Source organism: Oncorhynchus nerka, linkage group LG27 (genome assembly GCF_034236695.1).
Source record: "Oncorhynchus nerka isolate Pitt River linkage group LG27, Oner_Uvic_2.0, whole genome shotgun sequence".
NCBI classification, from domain to species: Eukaryota; Metazoa; Chordata; class Actinopteri; order Salmoniformes; family Salmonidae; genus Oncorhynchus; species Oncorhynchus nerka.
The window spans coordinates 46,354-69,999 of NC_088422.1; the positions used below are offsets into that span (position 1 = coordinate 46,354).

General features: G+C 41.5%; 1 protein-coding gene across 1 annotated transcript in view; it reads left to right on the top strand.

Moving 5' to 3' along the window:
* The first annotated feature begins 1,359 nt into the window (after positions 1–1,359).
* The window catches only part of slc4a4a (solute carrier family 4 member 4a), a 328,181-nt gene continuing 305,894 nt past the window's right edge, over positions 1,360–23,646 (top strand). Inside the window, exons 1-2 of the mRNA XM_065011302.1 lie at positions 1,360–1,560; positions 1,906–2,011. Of these exons, the coding sequence (XP_064867374.1) occupies positions 1,986–2,011 (26 nt within the window). The 5' untranslated portion in view covers positions 1,360–1,560; positions 1,906–1,985. The remainder of the gene's footprint in view (positions 1,561–1,905; positions 2,012–23,646) is intronic.

Consider the following 23,646-nt stretch of genomic DNA (forward strand, 5'->3'; position numbering starts at 1 on the left):
TCCTCTACATTATATTACATGGAACTGTCCTCTACATTATATTGTATGGAACTGTCCTCTACATTGTATTGTATGGAACTGTCCTCTACATTATATTACATGGAACTGTCCTCTACATTATATTACATGGAACTGTCCTCTACATTATATTACATGGAACTGTCCTCTACATTATATTACATGGAACTGTCCTCTACATTATATTACATGGAACTGTCCTCTACAATATATTACATGGAACTGTCCTCTACATTATATTACATGGAACTGTCCTCTACATTATATTACATGGAACTGTCCTCTACATTATATTACATGGAACTGTCCTCTACATTATATTACATGGAACTGTCCTCTACATTGTATTGTATGGAACTGTCCTCTACATTATATTACATGGAACTGTCCTCTATATTATATTGTATGGAACTGTCCTCTATATTATATTGTATGGAACTGTCCTCTATATTATATTGTATGTAACAGAAACAACGAATTATGCACTTATTTATAAAACAAATACGCAAACATTGCAAATGAATATGCCTATGCGTTATGTTAATACAAATGAATATGCCTATGCGTTATGTTAATACAAATGAATATGCCTATGCGTTATGTTAATACAAATGAATATGCCTATGCGTTATGTTAATACAAATGAATATGCCTATGCGTTATGTTAATACAAATGAATATGCCTATGCGTTATGTTAATACAAATGAATATGCCTATGCGTTATGTTAATACAAATGAATATGCCTATGCGTTATGTTAATACAAATGAATATGCCTATGCGTTATGTTAATACAAATGAATATGCCTATGCGTTATGTTAATACAAATGAATATGCCCACGCGTTATGTTAATACAAATGAATATGCCTATGCGTTATGTTAATACAAATGAATATGCCTATGCGTTATGTTAATACAAATGAATATGCCTATGCGTTATGTTAATACAAATGAATATGCCTATGCGTTATGTTAATACAAATGAATATGCCTATGCGTTATGTTAATACATATCTAAAGTGTTGATCAGTCTCTTTTAATTTTTTTTTACAAACAAACAAAACCAAACAATTGTCACAAGGTGCGGTTCTGCCGGCTGACCACACGTAAATTGTCAATGTGAGGAGCTATAGTGCATTGTGAGGAAGGTCTTGTAATAGTCTGGCAGTCCAGAAGATGTCCCTGCACACCTAATAATATCTCTTTTTTTTACAATGTATCTTTCTAAACAAATTAACTTTACATCACTGAAACTGTCCTTCATAAATAAACTGCCGCCAGCAAGACATTAGCTACATGTTCATATTCAATATACACTGGATCTCAATGAAGACGCAAACTTTGGGTCTAAGGTAAACATTTCTCTGCATCTGGCGAAACCTCAACACTTTGACCTCCATTGAAGGCGTGACGTTGTCAGAGGGATAGTTAGATATGAAATGGAAAGGAGGCAGCGATCTAAATGACTTCAGTGTCACAAAGTCATCTACCTAGTTGTCGCATGCTGCCGAAGGCTAAGGATAGTCCTTCAAAAGTCAAGGTATGTAAATCCTATACCGACTGTTGCCAGACACGGGCTGCCACGTGCAACATGATGGAATATGTATTGTAGTGATACTTGCTATATGAGCTATATTACAATTCACACCAGGTGGGTTAGCCCTATAGGCGCAACGCGTAGCATGGCCATGTAACTTTCATTCGAAAGACCCGGGTTCGCTTCCAACTCTGTCCGTTTGCTACTGTACTTTATTTTGAGTGAGGTGTGTTTGGGTGAACTTTGTCAGTTAATTGTGTGTTGATAATCAAATAGGATGTTGTCAAAGGGGTTCTGTCTGGAGGGATGAGAAACAGCAGAAAAGACCTTGTCATTTTGTCCCGACAGATCACACATCAGCACTCTCGGTGCCGACCTCGATTTGTCTAGGACATTCTACAACTGAAACCCATCAATACTGAACTCTTATGAAAATGAACGGTGGCAAAAAGAAGTAAGTGACTTAAATGCTATAAATGTTATAGATATTTCTTAACAAAGTGAACATTTTTGTCTTGTAACTATTTCAAAGTAAATAGCATTTTGCAGAATGAATGTCATTTTCATGCGTAAAGTAGGACAACATTTGTGAATGGTTGGGCATTAGTCTTTACATGATTAACAAACTGTGTGACTTCTTTCAATGCAAATATTTATTGCAGTGATTGTTTTTGCCAACCAGTTAATAGGCTTTAGTACCCTCCTCGATCTCTGCAATTCTTGTTTAAGACATAAGAAATGGAGAGAAAAGTTTAACATCAATAACAGCCATTTATTATTGAACTAACAGCCCCAATGGCTAACATCACTGTTATTGTACAAAGGCGTAGATCATTTCCAAGGTAGCCTGTAATATTGTTTGAAACTATATTCTACATTATATTGTATGGAACTGTCCTCTACATTATATTACATGGAACTGTCCTCTACATTATATTGTATGGAACTGTCCTCTACATTATATTACATGGAACTGTTCTCTACATTATATTACATGGAACTGTCCTCTACATTATATTGTATGGAACTGTCCTCTACATTATATTACATGGAACTGTCCTCTACAATATATTACATGGAACTGTCCTCTACATTATATTGTATGGAACTGTCCTCTACATTATATTGTATGGAACTGTCCTCTACATTATATTACATGGAACTGTCCTCTACATTATATTGTATGGAACTGTCCTCTACATTATATTACATGGAACTGTCCTCTACAATATATTACATGGCGTTTCCCTCCAAAATAGTTGTTTTCCCGTGATAATCTGAAAAAAGACATGTACTATATCACAACCAATAGAATATCAATCCATATCAGTGAATGAATAACATGCTGTCTAATGTTGTATTGACCAGTATAATACTGATCTAATGTTGTCCTAATGTTGTGGTATTGGCCAGTATAATACTGATCTAATGTTGTCCTAATGTTGTGGTATTGAGCAGTATTATATTGATGTAAAGTTGTCCTAATGTTGTGGTATTGGCCAGTATAATACTGATCTAATATTGTCCTAATGTTGTGGTATTGGCCAGTATAATACTGATCTAATGTTGTCCTAATGTTGTGGTATTGGCCAGTATAATACTGATCTAATATTGTCCTAATGTTGTGGTATTGACCAGTAAATTAGGTCAGCTGATGCTCAGTGTGAACGACCTAGATTTGATCTGTCCGTTTACTCATCTATCTTTCATGAGATCAACTCCATCATGCTCCAACATTTCAACTGGATGTATTTAAAGTCAACATCATCTGCTATTTCTACAAATGAAAATTAATTGGTTCATTCTCAGCAAAGTGTCAGTGTTCTGTCGTTGTTCTAGAATTCTAGTTATTTTAGGTAGATCAGCAGTTAGTATTGGGTTCTAAATGATCAGCAGTTAGTATTGGGTTCTAAATGATCAGCAGTTAGTATTGGGTTCTAAATGATCAGCAGTTAGTATTGGGTTCTAAATGATCAGCAGTTAGTATTGGGTTCTAAATGATCAGCAGTTAGTATTGGGTTCTAAATGATCAGCAGTTAGTATTGGGTTCTAAATGATTTTTTTTATTGTACACACTGAACTGACTATTGAACTGCCCTTTCTCCCTGTGAACAGTGCCATTGTTTATCCATTGAGTTAGGAAGAAATAGATAGCTGATAAGCTGTCAGTCAGATAGCAGTAGAGAGGTGATAAGCTTTCTGTTTGAAGTTCATGAAAGTCATTGAGTAAAGCACTATCATTGTCATAAACAATGTTTCAGCCTGAATATAGCATGATTCAAGTTCCAGGACTGATGCTTTTGTTCTGTTTGTGTTCTTTGACGCATGCTTCTATAAATGCGTCTATATATGTTACAGATCCAGACTCGTTTCAAACCTTACAATATATTTTCATACCATTTTATTTTACATTAATGTTCATTATAATATATCACATGAACAAGAGTTAACAGAAGTAGGATTTGTGGATGTCAAATTGAGCTATTGTTTTGGGGAATTCAGCCTGTTATGCCTGTAGATGTTCCATAGGTGGCAATGGAGGTAGGAAGAGAGCACTACGAAATGGAGAAACATGGAGAAAACAACAGAAAGTATAGTTCAACATTTTATTGAGAGGGTGTACAGTGTGCTTGTATTTCTATCCACTCAGTAGTAATGTTAGTGACTGTGTCTATTAACTCAGTAGTAATGTTAGTGACTGTGTATATTAACTCAGTAGTAATGTTAGTGACTGTCTATTAACTCAGTAGTAATGTTGGTGACTGTCTATTAACTCAGTAGTAATGTTAGTGACTGTGTCTATCCACTCAGTAGTAATGTTAGTGACTGTGTATATTAACTCAGTAGTAATGTTAGTGACTGTATATTAACTCAGTAGTAATGTTAGTGACTGTGTCTATCCACTCAGCAGTAATGTGAGTGACTGTGTCTATTAACTCAGTAGTAATGTTGGTGACTGTGTCTATCCACTCAGTAGTAATGTTGGTGACTGTGTCTTTCTATTCACTCAGTAGTAATGTTGGTGACTGTGTCTATCCACTCAGTAGTAATGTTAGTGACTGTGTCTATCCACTCAGTAGTAATGTTGGTGACTGTGTCTATCCACTCAGTAGTAATGTTAGTGACTGTGTCTATCCACTCAGTAGTAATGTTGGTGACTGTGTCTATCCACTCAGTAGTAAAGTTACTGACTGTGTCTATTAACTCAGTAGTAATGTTAGTGACTGTGTCTATTAACTCAGTAGTAATGTTAGTGACTGTGTCTATCTACTCAGTAGTAATGTTAGTGACTGTGTCTATTAACTCAGTAGTAATGTTAGTGACTGTGTCTATTAACTCAGTAGTAATGTTAGTGACTGTGTCTATTAACTCAGTAGTAATGTTAGTGACTGTGTCTATCTACTCAGTAGTAATGTTAGTGACTGTGTCTATTAACTCAGTAGTAATGTTAGTGACTGTGTCTATCTACTCAGTAGTAATGTTAGTGACTGTGTCTATTAACTCTGTAGTAATGTTAGTGACTGTGTCTATTAACTCAGTAGTAATGTTAGTGACTGTGTCTATCCACTCAGTAGTAATGTTAGTGACTGTCTATTAACTCAGTAGTAATGTTAGTGACTGTCTATTAACTCAGTAGTAATGTTAGTGACTGTGTCTATTAACTCAGTAGTAATGTTAGTGACTGTGTCAATTAACCCTGTAGTAATGTTAGTGACTGTGTCAATTAACTCAGTAGTAATGTTAGTGACTGTATATTAACTCAGTAGTAATGTTAGTGACTGTGTCTATCCACTCAGCAGTAATGTGAGTGACTGTGTCTATTAACTCAGTAGTAATGTTGGTGACTGTGTCTATCCACTCAGTAGTAATGTTGGTGACTGTGTCTTTCTATTCACTCAGTAGTAATGTTGGTGACTGTGTCTATCCACTCAGTAGTAATGTTAGTGACTGTGTCTATCCACTCAGTAGTAATGTTGGTGACTGTGTCTATCCACTCAGTAGTAATGTTGGTGACTGTGTCTATCCACTCAGTAGTAATGTTGGTGACTGTGTCTATCCACTCAGTAGTAATGTTGGTGACTGTGTATTTTAACTCAGTAGTAATGTTAGTGACTGTGTCTATCCACTCAGTAGTAATGTTAGTGACTGTGTCTATCCACTCAGTAGTAATGTTCGTGACTGTGTCTATTAACTCAGAAATAATGTTGGTGACTTTGTCTATTCACTCAGTAGTAATGTTAGTGACTGTGTCTATTAACTCAGTAGTAATGTTAGTGACTGTGTCTATTAACTCAGTAGTAATGTTAGTGACTGTGTCTATTAACTCAGTAGTAATGTTAGTGACTGTGTCTATTAACTCAGTAGTAATGTTAGTGACTGTGTCTATCCACTCAGTAGTAATGTTGGTGACTGTGTCTATTAACTCAGTAGTAATGTTAGTGACTGTGTCTTTTAACTCAGTAGTAATGTTGGTGACTGTCTATCCACTCAGTAGTAATGTTAGTGACTGTGTCTATCCACTCAGTAGTAATGTTAGTGACTGTGTCTATCCACTCAGTAGTAATGTTGGTGACTGTGTCTATCCACTCAGTAGTAATGTGAGTGACTGTGTCTACCCACTCAGTAGTAATGTTAGTGACTGTGTCTATCCACTCAGTAGTAATGTTAGTGACACTAACTAGTATCCTTCACACTAACTGGTACCCTTCAACCATGGTGCAATATTATCATTCCCACTAACTAGTATCCTTCACACTAACTAGTACCCTTCCAACATTGTGGCAACAGTTTGGGGAAGGCCCTTTCCTGTTTCAACATGACAACGACCCCATGCCCAAATCGAGGTCCATACAGAAATGTTTTGTCAAGATCGGTGTGGAAGAACTTGACAGACCTGCACAGAGCCCTGACCTCAACCCTATCAAACACCTTTGGGATGAATTGGAACGTCGACTGCGAGCCAGGCCTAATCGCCCAACATCAGTGCCCGACCTCACTAATACTGTTGTGGCTGAATGGAAGGAAGTCTGGGCAGCAATGTTCCAACATCTAGTGGAAAGCCTTCCCAGAAGAGTGGAGGCTGTTATAGCAGCAATGTTCCAACATCTAGTGGAAAGCCTTCCCAGAAGAGTGGAGGCTATTATAGCAGCAATGTTCCAACATCTAGTGGAAAGCCTTCCCAGAAGAGTCGAGGCTGTTATAGCAGCAATGTTCCAACATCTAGTGGAAAGCCTTCCCAGAAGAGTGGAGGCTGTTATAGCAGCAATGTTCCAACATCTAGTGGAAAGCCTTCCCAGAAGAGTGGAGGCTGTTATAGCAGCAATGTTCTAACATCTAGTGGAAAGCCTTCCCAGAAGAGTGGTTGCTGTTATAGCAGCAATGTTCTAACATCTAGTGGAAAGCCTTCCCAGAAGAGTGGAGGCTGTTATAGCAGCAATGTTCCAACATCTAGTGGAAAGCCTTCCCAGAAGAGTGGAGGCTGTTATAGCAGCAATGTTCCAACATCTAGTGGAAATCCAGAAGAGTGGAGGCTGTTTTAGCAGCAATGTTCCAACATCTAGTGGAAAGCCTTCCCAGAAGAGTGGAGGCTGTTATAGCAGCAATGTTCCAACATCTAGTGGAAAGCCTTCCCAGAAGAGTGGAGGCTGTTATAGCAGCAATGTTCCAACATCTAGTGGAAAGCCTTCCCAGAAGAGTGGATGCTGTTATAGCAGCAATGTTCTAACATCTAGTGGAAAGCCTTCCCAGAAGAGTGGAGGCTGTTATAGCAGCAATGTTCCAACATCTAGTGGAAAGCCTTCCCAGAAGAGTGGAGGCTGTTATAGCAGCAATGTTCCAACATCTAGTGGAAAGCCTTCCCAAATCAAATCAAATTTTGCAACATCCAGAAGAGTGGAGGCTGTTATAGCAGCAATGTTCCAACATCTAGTGGAAAGCCAGAAGAGTGGAGGCTGTTTTAGCAGCAATGTTCCAACATCTAGTGGAAAGCCTTCCCAGAAGAGTGGAGGCTGTTATAGCAGCAATGTTCCAACATCTAGTGGAAAGCCTTCCCAGAAGAGTGGAGGCTGTTATAGCAGCAATGTTCCAACATCTAGTGGAAAGCCTTCCCAGAAGAGTGGAGGCTGTTATAGCAGCAATGTTCCAACATCTAGTGGAAAGCCTTCCCAGAAGAGTGGAGGCTGTTATAACAGCAATGTTCCAACATCTAGTGGAAAGCCTTCCCAGAAGAGTGGAGGCTGTTATAGCAGCAATGTTCCAACATCTAGTGGAAAGCCTTCCCAGAAGAGTGGAGGCTGTTATAGCAGCAATGTTCCAACATCTAGTGGAAAGCCTTCCCAGAAGAGTGGAGGCTGTTATAGCAGCAATGTTCTAACATCTAGTGGAAAGCCTTCCCAGAAGAGTGGAGGCTGTTATAGCAGCAATGTTCCAACATCTAGTGGAAAGCCTTCCCAGAAGAGTGGATGCTGTTATAGCAGCAATGTTCTAACATCTAGTGGAAAGCCTTCCCAGAAGAGTGGAGGCTGTTATAGCAGCAATGTTCCAACATCTAGTGGGGAAAGCCTTCCCAGAAGAGTGGAGGCTGTTATAGCAGCAATGTCCCAACATCTAGTGGAAAGCCAGAAGAGTGGAGGCTGTTTTAGCAGCAATGTTCCAACATCTAGTGGAAAGCCTTCCCAGAAGAGTGGAGGCTGTTTTAGCAGCAATGTTCCAACATCTAGTGGAAAGCCTTCCCAGAAGAGTGGAGGCTGTTATAGCAGCAAAGGGGGACCAACTCCATATTAATGTCCATGATTTTGGAATGAGATGTTCCACGAGCAGGTGTCCACATACTTTTGGTCATGTAGTGTACTTTTTACCAAGGAACATACACTGAGTGTACAAAACATTAGCAACACCTTCCTAATATTGAGTTGCACCCCACCACCCTTTTGAACAGCCTCAATTTGTCGGTGCATGGACTCTACAAGGTGTCGAAAGCATTCCACAGGGATGCTGCCCCATGTTGACTCCAATGCTTCCCACAGTTGTGTTAAGATGGCTGGATGTCCTTTAGGTGGTGGACCATTCTTGACACACACAGGAAGCTGTGGAACATGAAAAACCCAGCAGCGTTGCGGTTCTTGAGAGTCTCAATCCAGTGCGCCTTGCACCTACTACCATACCCCGTTCAAAGACACTTCAATATTTTGTCACCCTCTGAATGGCTCACATACACAATCCATGTCTCCATTGTCTCAAGGATTAAAAATGCTTCTTTAACCTGTCTCCTCCCCTTCATCTACACTGATTGAAGTGGATTTAACAGGTGAGATCTATAAGGGATCATAGCTTTCACCTGGATTCACCTGGTCAGTCTTTCATGGAAAGAGCAGTGCTTTCGGGAACGTATTCAGAACCCTTAACTTTTTACACATTACATTTTTACACATTATGTTACGTTAAAGCCTTATTCTAAAATTCATGAAATTGTTTTTTTACCTCATCAGTCTACACACATAATGACAAGAAAAAAACAGAAATATTACATTTACATAAGTATTCAGACCCTTTAATCAGTACTTTGTTGAAGCACCTTTGGCAGTGATTACAGCCTCGAGTCTTCTTGGCCATTATGCCACAAGCTTGGCACACTTGTATTTGGGTAGTTACCCCCACTCTTCTCTACAGATCCTCTCAAGCTCTGTCAGGTTGGATGGGGACCATCGCTGCACAGCTATTTTCAGGTCTCTCCAGAGATGTTCGATCTGGTTCAAGTCCTGGCTCTGGCTGGGCCACTCAAGGACATTAAGAGACTTGTCCCGAAGCCTCTCATGCATTGTCTTGGCTGTGTGCTAGGGTCGTTGTACTGTTGGAAGGTGAACCTTTGCCCCAGAGGTCCTGAGCGCTCTGGAGCAGGTTTTCATCAAGGATTTCTCTGTACTTTGCTCCGTTTATCTTTCCCTCGATCCTGACCAGTATCCCTGTCCCTGCCGCTCAAAAACACCCCCACAGCATTATGCTGCCACCACCAAGCTTCACCGTAGCCAGGTTTCATCCAGACGTGACGCTTGGCATTCAGGCCAAAGAGTTCATTCTTGGTTTCATCAGACCAGATAATTGTGTTTCTCATGGTATGAGAGTCCTTTAGGTGCCTTTTGGCAAACTCCAAGCTGGCTGTCATGTGTCTTTTACTGAGGAGTGGCTTCCGCATGGCCACTTTACCATAAAGGCCTGATTGGTGAAATGCTGCAGAGATGGTTGTCCTTCTGGAAGGTTCTCTCATCTCCACAGAGGAACTCTTGAGCTCTTTCAGAGTGACCATTGGGTTCTTGGTCACCTCCCTGACCAAGGCCCTTCTCCCACGATTGCTCAGTTTGGCCAGGCAGCCAGCTCTAGGAAGAGTCTTGGCGGTTCCAAACGTCTTCCATTTAAGAATGATGGAGGGCACTGTGTTCTTGGGGACCTTCAATGGTGCAGAAGTGTTTTTGTACCCATCCCCAGATCTATGCATCAACACAATCCTGTCTCTGAGCTTTACGGACAATGCCTTTTACCTCATGGCTTGGTGTGTGTGCCTTTCCAAATAATGATGTATCAATTGAATTTACCACAGGTGGACTCCTATCAAGTTGTAGAAACATCAAGGATGATCAATGGGAACAGGATGCACCTGAGCTAAATGTTGAGTCTCATAGCTAAGTTTTTTAGCAAACATTTCGAAAAACCTGTTTTCGCTTTGTCATTATGGGGCATTGTGTGTAGAATGCTGAGGACATTTTTTTATTTAATCCATTTTAGAATAAGGCTGTAACGTAACAAAATGTGGAGTCTGAAGGGGTCTGAATACTTTCCGAAGGCAATGTATTTTTTTTAATGTATTTATAATTATTTTTTATTTCACCTTTATTTAACCCGGTAAGCTAGTTGAGAACAAGTCAGCCAGCGCAGCACAGCTGGTAGAAGAAACAGCTTGAGTCGGACAATATGGATTGCGGATAACGTTGCGGATAATGTTCTGAATGACACAATTTACTGAGAGTCCATTTCTAAAAATATGTATTTGGGTGTTTTTGGAACTTGTTCATGTCTTTTGTGTGCCTTGATACTGCAAAACGAGCAATGAGGAAGTGAAACGCGGTTGGGGTAAGTTTCTCAAAAACAAGCCAAATCACAAAATAAGTGTCTGGACCCTTCTAATAACATGCCAGTTACATTGAAAATAGAGATTTACTTCAGAAATAGGAAAATTCTCCTTTAAGGCAAACACAAGGGTGGTTGGCCGTATGACGCGAATGTCTAGCAACCCAAAAGTTGAGTGTTTGAATCTCATCATTGACAACTTTAGCATTTTAGCTAATTACCAACTTAGCATTTTAGCTAACCCTTCCCATAATCTTAACAACATGGATGATGGACATCCACAAATTAATACATACCATATGAAACGCAACCTATCATCCTAAATGGAGTGCCTAAGATTCACATACAGAATAATAGGAAATGTCATGAGATCAGGTTGCAGCCTGCAGCAGCTTACATTGTAGAATAATAGTGAAGACATCAAACTATGAAATAACACATATGGAATCATGTAGTAACCAAAAAAGTGTCAAACAAATCCAAATATGTTTTAGATTTTAGATTATTCAAAGTAGCCACCCTTTGCCTTGATGACAGCTTTGCACACTCTTGGCAGTCTCTCAACCAGCTTCACCTGGAATGCTTTTCCAACAGTCTTGAAGGAGTTCCCACAATGCTGAGCACTTGTTGGCTGCTTCTCCTTCACTCTGCGGTCCAACTCATCCCAAACATCTCAATTTGGTCGAGGTCAGGTGATTGTGGAGGCCAGGTCATCTGATGCAAAACTCCATCACTCTCTTTCTTGGTCAAATAGTACTTACACAGTCTGGAGGTGTGTAAGTGTCATTGTACTGTTGAAAAACAGATCATAGTCCCACTAAGTGCAAACCAGATGGGATGGTGTATCGTTGCAGGATGCTGTGCTAGCCTTGCTGGTTAAGTGTGCCTTGAATTCTAAATAAATCACTGACAATGTAACCAGCAAAGCACCCCCACACCATCACGCCTCCTCCTCCAAGCTTCACGGTGGGAACCACACACCATAACACCTCCTCCTCCAAGCTTCACGGTGGGAACCACACACCATCACGCCTCCTCCTCCAAGCTTCACGGTGGGAACCACACACCATAACACCTCCTCCTCCAAGCTTCACGGTGGGAACCACATATGTGGAGATCATCCGTTCACCTACTCCGCATCTCACAAAGACACTGTGGATGGAACCAAAAATCACAAATTGGACTCATCAGACCAAAGGACAGATTTCCACCGGTCTAATGTCCATTGCTTGTGTTACTTGGCCCAAGCAAGTCTCTCTTCTAACCTTAACCCTAAGAAAATTAAAATAAAATAAAAGTCTCTTCTTCTCAGTGGTGTCCTTTAGTAGTGATTTCTTTGCAGCAATTCGACCATGAAGGCCTGATTCACGCAGTGTCCCCTGAAAAGTTGTAATTGAGATACGTGTGTTACTTGAACTTCGTGAAGCATTTATTTGGGCTGCAATTTCTGAGGCTGGTAACTCTACTGAACTTATCCACATTGCCTGGTTCCTCTCTAGGTTTCTTCCTAGGTTTTGGCCTTTATAGGGAGTTTTTCCTAGCCATCGTGGTTCTACACCTGCATTGCTTGCTGTTTGGGGTTTTAGGTTGGGTTTCTGTACAGCACTTTGAGATATCAGCTGATGTACGAAGGGCTATATAAATACATTTGATTTGATTTGATCCTCTGCAGCAGAGGTAACTCTGGGTATTCCTTTCCTGTGGCGGTCCTCATGAGAGCCAGTTTCATCATAGCGCTTGATGATTTTTGCCACTCCACTTGAAGAAACTTTTAAAGTTCTTGAAATTTTCCACAGACTGACCTTCATGCCATAATGGACTGTCATTTCTCTTTGCTTATTTGAGCTGTTCTTGCCATAATATGGACTCTGTCTTTTACCAAATAGGACTATCTTCTGTATATCACCCCTACACTTTGGGGCGGCAGGTAGTGGTTAGAGCATTGGGCCATTAACCAAAGGTTGCTAGATTGAATCCCCAAGCTGACAAGGTAAACATCTGTCATTCTGCCCCTGAACAAGGCAGTTAACCCACTGTTCTTAGGCTGTCATTATAAATAAGAATTTGTTCTTAACTGACTTGTCTAGTTAAATAAAGGCTAAATTAAAAAAAATACATCGTCACAACACAACTGATTGGCTCATTAACAAATTAAGAAGGAAAAAAAAACTTTTCACAAGGGACACCTGTTAATTGAAATGCATTCCAGGTGACTACCTCATGAAGCTGGTTGAGAGAATGGCAAGAGTGTCCCACCGTAAAGCATCAAGGCAAAGGGTGGCTATTTGAAGAATGTCAAATATTTTATATATGTTGATTTGTTTAACCCTTTTTTGTTTACTACATGACTCCATATGTGTTACTACATGATTCCATATGTGTTACTACATGATTCCATATGTGTTACTACATGATTCCATATGTGTTACTACATGATTCCATATGTGTTACTACATGATTCCATATGTGTTACTACATGATTCCATATGTGTTACTACATGATTCCATATGTGTTACTACATGATTCCATATGTGTTACTACATGATTCCATCTGTGTTACTACATGATTCCATATGTGTTACTACATGATTCCATATGTGTTACTACATGATTCCATATGTGTTACTACATGATTCCATCTGTGTTACTACATGATTCCATATGTGTTACTACATGATTCCATATGTGTTACTACATGATTCCATATGTGTTACTACATGATTCCATCTGTGTTACTACATGATTCCATATGTGTTACTACATGATTCCATATGTGTTACTACATGATTCCATATGTGTTACTACATGATTCCATATGTGTTACTACATGATTCCATCTGTGTTACTACATGATTCCATTTGTGTTACTACATGATTCCATATGTGTTACTACATGATTCCATATGTGTTACTACATGATTCCATATGTGTTACTACATGATTCCATATGTGTTACTACATGATTCCATATGTGTTACTACATGATTCCATATGTGTTACTACATGATTCCATATGTGTTACTACATGATTCCATATGTGTTACTACATGATTCCATATGTGTTACTACATGATTCCATATGTGTTACTACATGATTCCATATGTGTTACTACATGATTCCATATGTGTTACTACATGATTCCATATGTGTTACTACATGATTCCATATGTGTTACTACATGATTCCATATGTGTTACTACATGATTCCATATGTGTTACTACATGATTCCATATGTGTTACTACATGATTCCATACATGTGTTACTACATGATTCCATATGTGTTACTACATGATTCCATATGTGTTACTACATGATTCCATATGTGTTACTACATGATTCCATATGTGTTACTACATGATTCCATATGTGTTACTACATGATTCCATATGTGTTACTACATGATTCCATATGTGTTACTACATGATTCCATATGTGTTACTATTCCATGATTCCATATGTGTTACTACATGATTCCATATGTGTTACTACATGATTCCATATGTGTTACTACATGATTCCATATGTGTTACTACATGATTCCATATGTGTTACTACATGATTCCATATGTGTTACTACATGATTCCATATGTGTCATTTTATAGTTTTGATGTCTTCACCAGTATTATACAATGTAGAATTTTTTAAAAATAAAGTAAAACCCAGACCCCTTGTGAGACCATATGCTGGTGCGGTTGGCCCTGGGTTCCTCCTAATGCAAGACAATGCTAGACCTCATGTGGCTGGAGTGTGTCAGCAGTTCCTACAAGAGGAAGGCATTGATGCTATGGACTGGCCTGCCCGTTCCCCAGACCTGAATCCAATTGAACACATCTGGGACATCATGTCTTCGTTCCATCCACCAACGCCACATTGCACCACAGACTGTCCAGGAGTTGGCGGATGCTTTAGTCCAGGTTTGGGAGGAGATCCCTCAGGAGACCATCCGCCACCTCATCAGGAGCATGCCCAGGCGTTGTAGGGAGGTCATACAGGCACGTGGAGGCCACACACACTACTGAGCCTCATTTTGACTTGTTTTAAGGACATTACATCAAAGTTGGATCAGCCTGTAGTGTGGTTTTCCACTTTAATTTTGAGTGTGACTCCAAATCCAGACCTCCATGGGTTGATAAATTTGATTTCCATTGATCATTTTTGTGTCATTTTGTTGTCAACACATTCAACTATGTAAAGAAAAAAGTATTTAATAAAAATATTTCATTCATTCAGATCTAGGATGTGTTATTTTTGTGTTCCCTTTATTTTTTCGGAGCAGTGTATATATTTAAAATGCCTTATGACTAGGCTATTCAAAATCAAATACAGATGCACTATAATTGTGACTCTGTAAGCCGCCCTGTACATTCAATGAACCAACATCATCGCCCAGGCCTATACAGTGTCTCCCAGACTCATGGATAGATATTTTACAACGTAACATAAGGTTACCAGTCCATCCTGTATGTATAATAATACAGTTCACAATCAAAGGCAATTCATGTGTTTAATGTTGGAGTATAGGCTAAGTAGACCAATTATATACCAAAGACATCTTAAATCAGTTTGGTTTTATGTTTTTCTGCCGTGCGTAATATGTGGTAGGCTATGTATTGTATAACGGCACAATCATTTTGATTATACGCTCCTATATGTGTATGGGTGTTTTGAATTCATCATCACTTTAGAAAGCGCAGTACATTTAATTGTTTTAGGATATGAAACAACATCCACAAAAAACACAGTGAGGTGAGTTTTAAAATTATGATTATGTTTTGATAAGTTTGATGTGATTTGTCTGAGTGGTTAAAGGGACAATATAGACCTGAGTACCAGACCATTAGGACCTGATGGAGGGACAATAGAACCCTAAGTACCAGGCCATTAGGACCTGATGGAGGGACAATATAGAACCCTAAGTACCAGGCCATTAGGACCTGATGGAGGGACAATAGAACCCTAAGTACCAGACCATTAGGACCTGATGGAGGGACAATAGAACCCTAAGTACCAGGCCATTAGGACCTGATGGATGGTCAATAGAGCCCTAAGTACCAGGCCATTAGGACCTGATGGAGGGTCAATAGAGCCCTAAGTACCAGGCCATTAGGAGCTGATGAAGGGACCACAGAGACCTGAGTACCAGGCCATTAGGACCTGATCGAGGGTCAATAGATCCCTGAGTACCAGGCCACTAGGACCTGATGGAGGGAACACAGAGACCTGAGTACCAGGACATTAGGACCTGATGGAGGGACCACAGAGACCTGAGTACCAGGCCATTAGGACCTGATGGAGGGACAATAGAACCCTGAGTACCAGACCATCAGGACCTGATGGAGGGACCACAGAGACCTGAGTACCAGGCCATTAGGACCTGATGGAGGGACAATAGAACCCTGAGTACCAGACCATCAGGACCTGATGGAGGGACAATAGAACCCTGAGTACCAGACCATCAGGACCTGATGGAGGGACCACAGAGACCTGAGTACCAGACCATTAGGACCTGATGGAGGGACAATAGAACCCTGAGTACCAGACCATCAGGACCTGATGGAGGGACCACAGAGACCTGAGTACCAGACCATTAGGACCTGATGGAGGGACCACAGAGACCTGAGTACCAGGCCATTAGGACCTGATGGAGGGACAATAGAACCCTGAGTACCAGACCATCAGGACCTGATGGAGGGACCACAGAGACCTGAGTACCCCACCATTATTATTCATCCGTTATTTTACCAATTAAGTTAACTGAGAACACATTCTCATTTGCAGCAACGACCTGGGGAATAGTTACAGGGGAGAGGAGGGGGATGAATGAGCCAATTGTAAACTGGGGATTATTAGGTGACCATGATTGTTTGAGGGCCAGATTGGGAATTTAGCCAGGACACCGGGGTTAACACCCCTACTCTTACGATAAGTGCCATGGGATCTTTACTGACCTCAGAGAGTCAGGAAACCCGTTTAACGTCCCATCCGAAAGACAGCACCCTACACAGGGCAGTGCCCTGGGGCATTGGGATATTTTTTTTAGACCAGAGGAAAGAGTGCCTCCTACTGGCCCTCCAACACCACTTCCAGCAGCATCTGGTCTCCCATCCAGGAACCAGGACCAACTCTGCTTAGCTTCAGAAGCAAGCCAGCAGTGGTATGTAGCGTGGTATGCTGCTGGCTAGGACCTGATGGCGGGACCATAGAGACCTGAGTACCAGGCCTTTAGTTTTAGCGAGTTGGGTACTACCATAAGAGCATATTACTGTGAGTTAACAGTCAAGTGGAATTTTACTGCCGTCATGACTCAGGACTGCCCGTGGCGGTAATATGGTCACCGCCACAGCCCTATCTTCAACTGCATAATGTGGTCTGTCTCAACGACAGACTGTTACAGGCTGGTGTATGGCTGATATATGGTTGTTACAGTCTGTTACAGTCTGTTACAGGCTGGTGTGTGTTGTCACTTAAAGCCGGGCTAATCCGTTAAGGGAGGATGAGTAGAAGATGGACGTGATGCCAGCTTGTTTCTGAGCTGAGGGCGTGGATGGAGCGGGGGTTGGGGTTGGGGTTGGGGTTGGGAAGGGAAGGACCGGGGAGGGGGTTTGGGCGGGGATGGAGGGGGGGTTGTTTTTGGACAGAGATGGGGGCGGGAGGCTCAAGCATTACACACCAGCTGGATTTGGAATCCTGTGTGTGTTTGTGTGTGTCACTATGTGCATGCCTGTTATTGTATGTGTGTTATTCTATGTGAGAGACTATGGTGTATTCTTTCTGCACTGTAGCCCAGCTCGTAATCTGATGGGTTTGCACAAGCCCAGCAGCTGTCATCTTCCAGCTCGTCACATTAAATTAGCCCTGCTAACCCTAACCATGTCACTATAACCCCTAACCCTGTCACTATAAGCCTAACCCTGTCACTATAACTCTAACCCTGTCACTATAATCCTAACCATGTCACTATAACCCTAACCCTGTCACTATAACCCTAACCCAGTCAGTATAACCCTAACCCTGTCACTATAAGCCTGACCCTGTCACTATAACCCTAACCCTGTCACTATAACCCTGTCACTATATCCTTAACCCTGTCACTATAACCCCTAACCCTGTTACTATAACCCTGTCACTTTAACCCTAACACTGTCACTATGACCCTGTCACTATAACCCTAACCCTGTCACTATAACCCTAACCCTGTCACTATAACCCTAACCCTGTCACTATAACCCAAACCCTGTCACTATAACCCTAACCCTGTCACTATATCCCTAACCCTGTCACTATATCCCTAACCCTGTCACTATAACCCTGTCACTATAACCCTGTCACTATAACCCCTAACCCTGTCACTATAACCCTAACCCTGTCACTATAACCCTAACCCTGTCACTATTTCCCTAACCCTGTCACTATAATTCTAACCCTGTCACGATAACAATAACCCTGTCATTATATCCGTAACCCTGTTACTATAATCCTAACCCTGTCACTATAATCCTAACCCTGTCACTATAATCCTAACCCTGTCACTATAATTCAAACCCTGTCACGATAACAATAACCCTGTCATTATATCCGTAACCCTAACCCTGTCACTATAACCCTAACCCTGTCAGTATAACCCTAACCATGTCACTATAAGCCTGACCCTGTCACTATATCCCTAACCCTGTCACTATAACCCTAACTCTGTCACTATAATCCTAACCCTGTCACTATAACCCTAACCCTAACTCTGTCACTATAACCCTCACCCTGTCACTATAATCCTAACCCTGTCACTATAACCCTAACCCTGTCACTATAATCCTAACTCTGTCACTATAACAATAACCCTGTCATTATATCCCAAACCCTGTCAGTATAACCCTAACCCTGTCACTATATCCCTAACCCTGTCACTATAACCCTAACCCTGTCACTATAACCCTAACCCTGTCACTATAACCCTGTCACTATAACCCTAACCCTTTCACGATAACAATAACCCTGTCATTATATCCGTAACCCTAACCCTGTTACTATAATTCTAACCCTGTCACTATTTCCCTAACCCTGTCACTATAATTCTAACCCTTTCACGATAACAATAACCCTGTCATTATATCCGTAACCCTAACCCTGTTACTAAAATCCTAACACTGTCACTATAACCCTAACCCTGTCACTATAACCCTAACCCTGTCACTACAACCCTAACCCTGTCACTATATCCCTAACCCTGTCACTATAACCCTAACCCTGTTACTAAAATCCTAACACTGTCACTATAACCCTAACCCTGTCACTATATCCCTAACCCTGTCACTATAACCCTAACCCTGTCACTATAACCCTAACCCTGTCCCTATATCCCTAACCCTGTCACTATAACCCTACCCCTGTCACTATAACCCTGTCCCTGTCACCATAACCCTAACCCTGTCACTATAACCCTAACCCTGTCACTATAACCCTGTCACTATAACCCTAACCCTGTCACTATAACCCTGTCACTATAACCCTAACCCTGTCACTATAACCCTAACCCTGTCACTATAACCCTGTCACTATATCCCTAACCCTGTCACTATAACCCTAACCCTGTCACTATATCCCTAAACCTGTCACTATATCCCTAACCCTGTCACGATAACAATAACCCTGTCATTATATCCCAAACCCTGTCAGTATAACCCTAACCCTGTCACTATATCCCTAACCCTGTCACTATATCCCTAACCCTGTCACTATAACCCTGTGCCTGTCACAATAACCCTAACCCTGTCACTATAACCCTAACCCTGTCACTATAACCCTAACCCTGCCACTATAACCCTAACCCTGTCACTATAACCCTGTCCCTGTCACAATAACCCTAACCCTGTCACTATAACCCTAACCCTGTCACTATAACCCTGTCCCTGTCACAATAACCCTAACCCTGTCACTATAACCCTAACCCTGTCACTATTTCCCTAACCCTGTCACTATAACCCTAACCCTGTCACTATAACCCTAACCCTGTCACTATAAACCTAACCCTGTTACTATAGTCCTAACCCTGTCACTATTTCCCTAACCCTGTCACTATAATTCTAACCCTTTCACGATAACAATAACCCTGTCATTATATCCATAACCATAACCCTGTCACCATATCCCTAACCCTGTCACTATAACCCTAACCCTGTCACTATAACCCTAACCCTGTCCCTATATCCCTAACCCTGTCACTATAACCCTAACCCTGTCACTATAACCCTGTCCCTGTCACCATAACCCTAACCCTGTCACTATAACCCTAACCCTGTCACTATAACCCTGTCACTATAACCCTAACCCTGTCACTATTACCCTGTCACTATAACCCTGTCACTATAACCCTAACCCTTTCACGATAACAATAACCCTGTCATTATATCCGTAACCCTAACCCTGTTACTATAATTCTAACCCTGTCACTATTTCCCTAACCCTGTCACTATAGTTCTAACCCTTTCACGATAACAATAACCCTGTCATTATATCCGTAACCCTAACCCTGTCACTATAATCCTAACACTGTCACTATAACCCTAACCCTGTCACTATAACCCTAACCCTGTCACTATAACCCTAACCCTGTTACTATAATCCTAACACTGTCACTATAACCCTAACCCTGTCACTATAACCCTAACCCTGTCACTACAACCCTAACGCTGTCACTATAACCCTGTCACTATAACCCTGTCACTATAACCCTGTCACTATAACCTTGTCACTATAACCCTAACCCTGTCACTATAACCCTAACCCTGTCACTATAAACCTTACCCTGTCACTATATCCCTAACCCTGTCACTATAACCCTAACCCTGTCACTATAATCCTAACCCTGTCACTATAACCTAACCCTGTCACTAAAACCCTAACCCTGTCACTATAACCCTAACCCTGTCACTATATCCCTAACCCTGTCACTATAACCCCTAACCCTGTCACTATAACCCTGTCACTATAAGCCTAACCCTGTCACTATAACCCTAACCCTGTCACTATATCCCTAACCCTGTCACTATAACCCCTAACCCTGTCACTATAACCCTGTCACTATAACCCTAACCCTGTCACTATATCCCTAACCCTGTCACTATAAACCTGTCACTATAACCTTGTCACTATAACCCTAACCCTGTCACTATAACCCTAACCCTGTCACTATAAACCTTACCCTGTCACTATATCCCTAACCCTGTCACTATAACCCTAACCCTGCCACTATAACCCTAACCCTGTCACTATAACCCCGTCATTAAAACCCTAACCCTGCCACTATAACCCTAACCCTGTCACTATAACCCCGTCATTAAAACCCTAACCCTGCCACTATATCCCTAACCCTGCCACTATATCCCTAACCCTGTCACTAAAACCCTAACCCTGTCACTATAACCTAAACCTGCCACTATATCCCTAACCCTGCCACTATATCCCTAACCCTGCCACTATAACCCTAACCCTGTCACTATAACCCTAACCCTGTCACTATAATCCTAACCCTGTCACTATAACCTAACCCTGTCACTAAAACCCTAACCCTGTCACTATAACCCTAACCCTGTCACTATATCCCTAACCCTGTCACTATAACCCCTAACCCTGTCACTATTACCCTGTCACTATAACCCTGTCACTATAACCCTAACCCTTTCACGATAACAATAACCCTGTCATTATATCCGTAACCCTAACCCTGTTACTATAATTCTAACCCTGTCACTATTTCCCTAACCCTGTCACTATAGTTCTAACCCTTTCACGATAACCCTAACCCTGTCATTATATCCGTAACCCTAACCCTGTCACTATAATCCTAACACTGTCACTATAACCCTAACCCTGTCACTATAACCCTAACCCTGTCACTATAACCCTAACCCTGTTACTATAATCCTAACACTGTCACTATAACCCTAACCCTGTCACTATAACCCTAACCCTGTCACTACAACCCTAACGCTGTCACTATAACCCTGTCACTATAACCCTGTCACTATAACCCTGTCACTATAACCTTGTCACTATAACCTAACCCTGTCACTATAACCCTAACCCTGTCACTATAAACCTTACCCTGTCACTATATCCCTAACCCTGTCACTATAACCCTAACCCTGTCACTATAATCCTAACCCTGTCACTATAACCCTAACCCTGTCACTAAAACCCTAACCCTGTCACTATAACCCTAACCCTGTCACTATATCCCTAACCCTGTCACTATAACCCCTAACCCTGTCACTATAACCCTGTCACTATAAGCCTAACCCTGTCACTATAACCCTAACCCTGTCACTATATCCCTAACCCTGTCACTATAACCCCTAACCCTGTCACTATAACCCTGTCACTATAACCCTAACCCTGTCACTATATCCCTAACCCTGTCACTATAAACCTGTCACTATAACCTTGTCACTATAACCCCCCCTGTCACTATAACCCTAACCCTGTCACTATAAACCTTACCCTGTCACTATATCCCTAACCCTGTCACTATAACCCTAACCCTGCCACTATAACCCTAACCCTGTCACTATAACCCCCCTGTCATTAAAACCCTAACCCTGCCACTATAACCCTAACCCTGTCACTATAACCCCGTCATTAAAACCCTAACCCTGCCACTATATCCCTAACCCTGCCACTATATCCCTAACCCTGTCACTAAAACCCTAACCCTGTCACTATAACCTAAACCTGCCACTATATCCCTAACCCTGCCACTATATCCCTAACCCTGCCACTATAACCCTAACCCTGTCACTATAACCCTAACCCTGTCACTATAATCCTAACCCTGTCACTATAACCCTAACCCTGTCACTAAAACCCTAACCCTGTCACTATAACCCTAACCCTGTCACTATATCCCTAACCCTGTCACTATAACCCTAACCCTGTCACTATAACCCTGTCAATATAAGCCCTAACCCTGTCACTATAACCCTAACCCTGTCACTATATCCCTAACCCTGTCACTATAACCCCTAACCCTGTCACTATAACCCTGTCACTATAACCCTAACCCTGTCACTATATCCCTAACCCTGTCACTATATCCCTAACCCTGTCACGATAACCCTGTCACTAAAACCCTAACCCTGTCACTATAACCCTAACCCTGTCACTATATCCCTAACCCTGTCACTATAACCCTAACCCTGTCACTATAACCCTGTCACTATAACCCTAACCCTGTCACTATATCCCTAACTCTGTCACTATATCCCTAACCCTGTCACTATAACCCTAACCCTGCCACTATAACCCTAACCCTGTCACTATAACCCTAACATGTCAAAACCCTAACCCTGTCACTATATCCCTAACCCTGCCACTATATCCTAACCCTGTCACTAAAACCCTAACCCTGTCACTATAACCTAAACCTGCCACTATATCCCTAACCCTGCCACTATATCCCTAACCCTGCCACTATAACCCTAACCCTGTCACTATAACCCTAACCCTGTCACTATATCCCTAACCCTGTCACTATTACCCCTAACTCTGTCACTATAATCCTAACCCTGTCACTATAACCCTAACCCTGTCACTATATCCCTAACACTGTCACTATAACCCTGTCACTATTACCCTAACCCTGTCACTATAACCCTAACCCTGTCACTATAACCCTGTCACTATAACCCTAACCCTGTCACGATAACCCTGTCACTATAACCTTAACCCTGTCACTATAACCCTGTCACTATATCCCTAACCCTGTCACTATATCCCTAACCCTGTCACTATATCCCTAACCCTGTCACTATATCCCTAACCCTGTCACTATAACCCTAACCCTGTCACTATAACCCTAACCCTGTCACTATAACCTTGTCACTATAACCCTAACCCTGTCACTATAACCCTAACCCTGTCACTATAACCCTTACCCTGTCACTATATCCCTAACCCTGTCACTATAACCCTA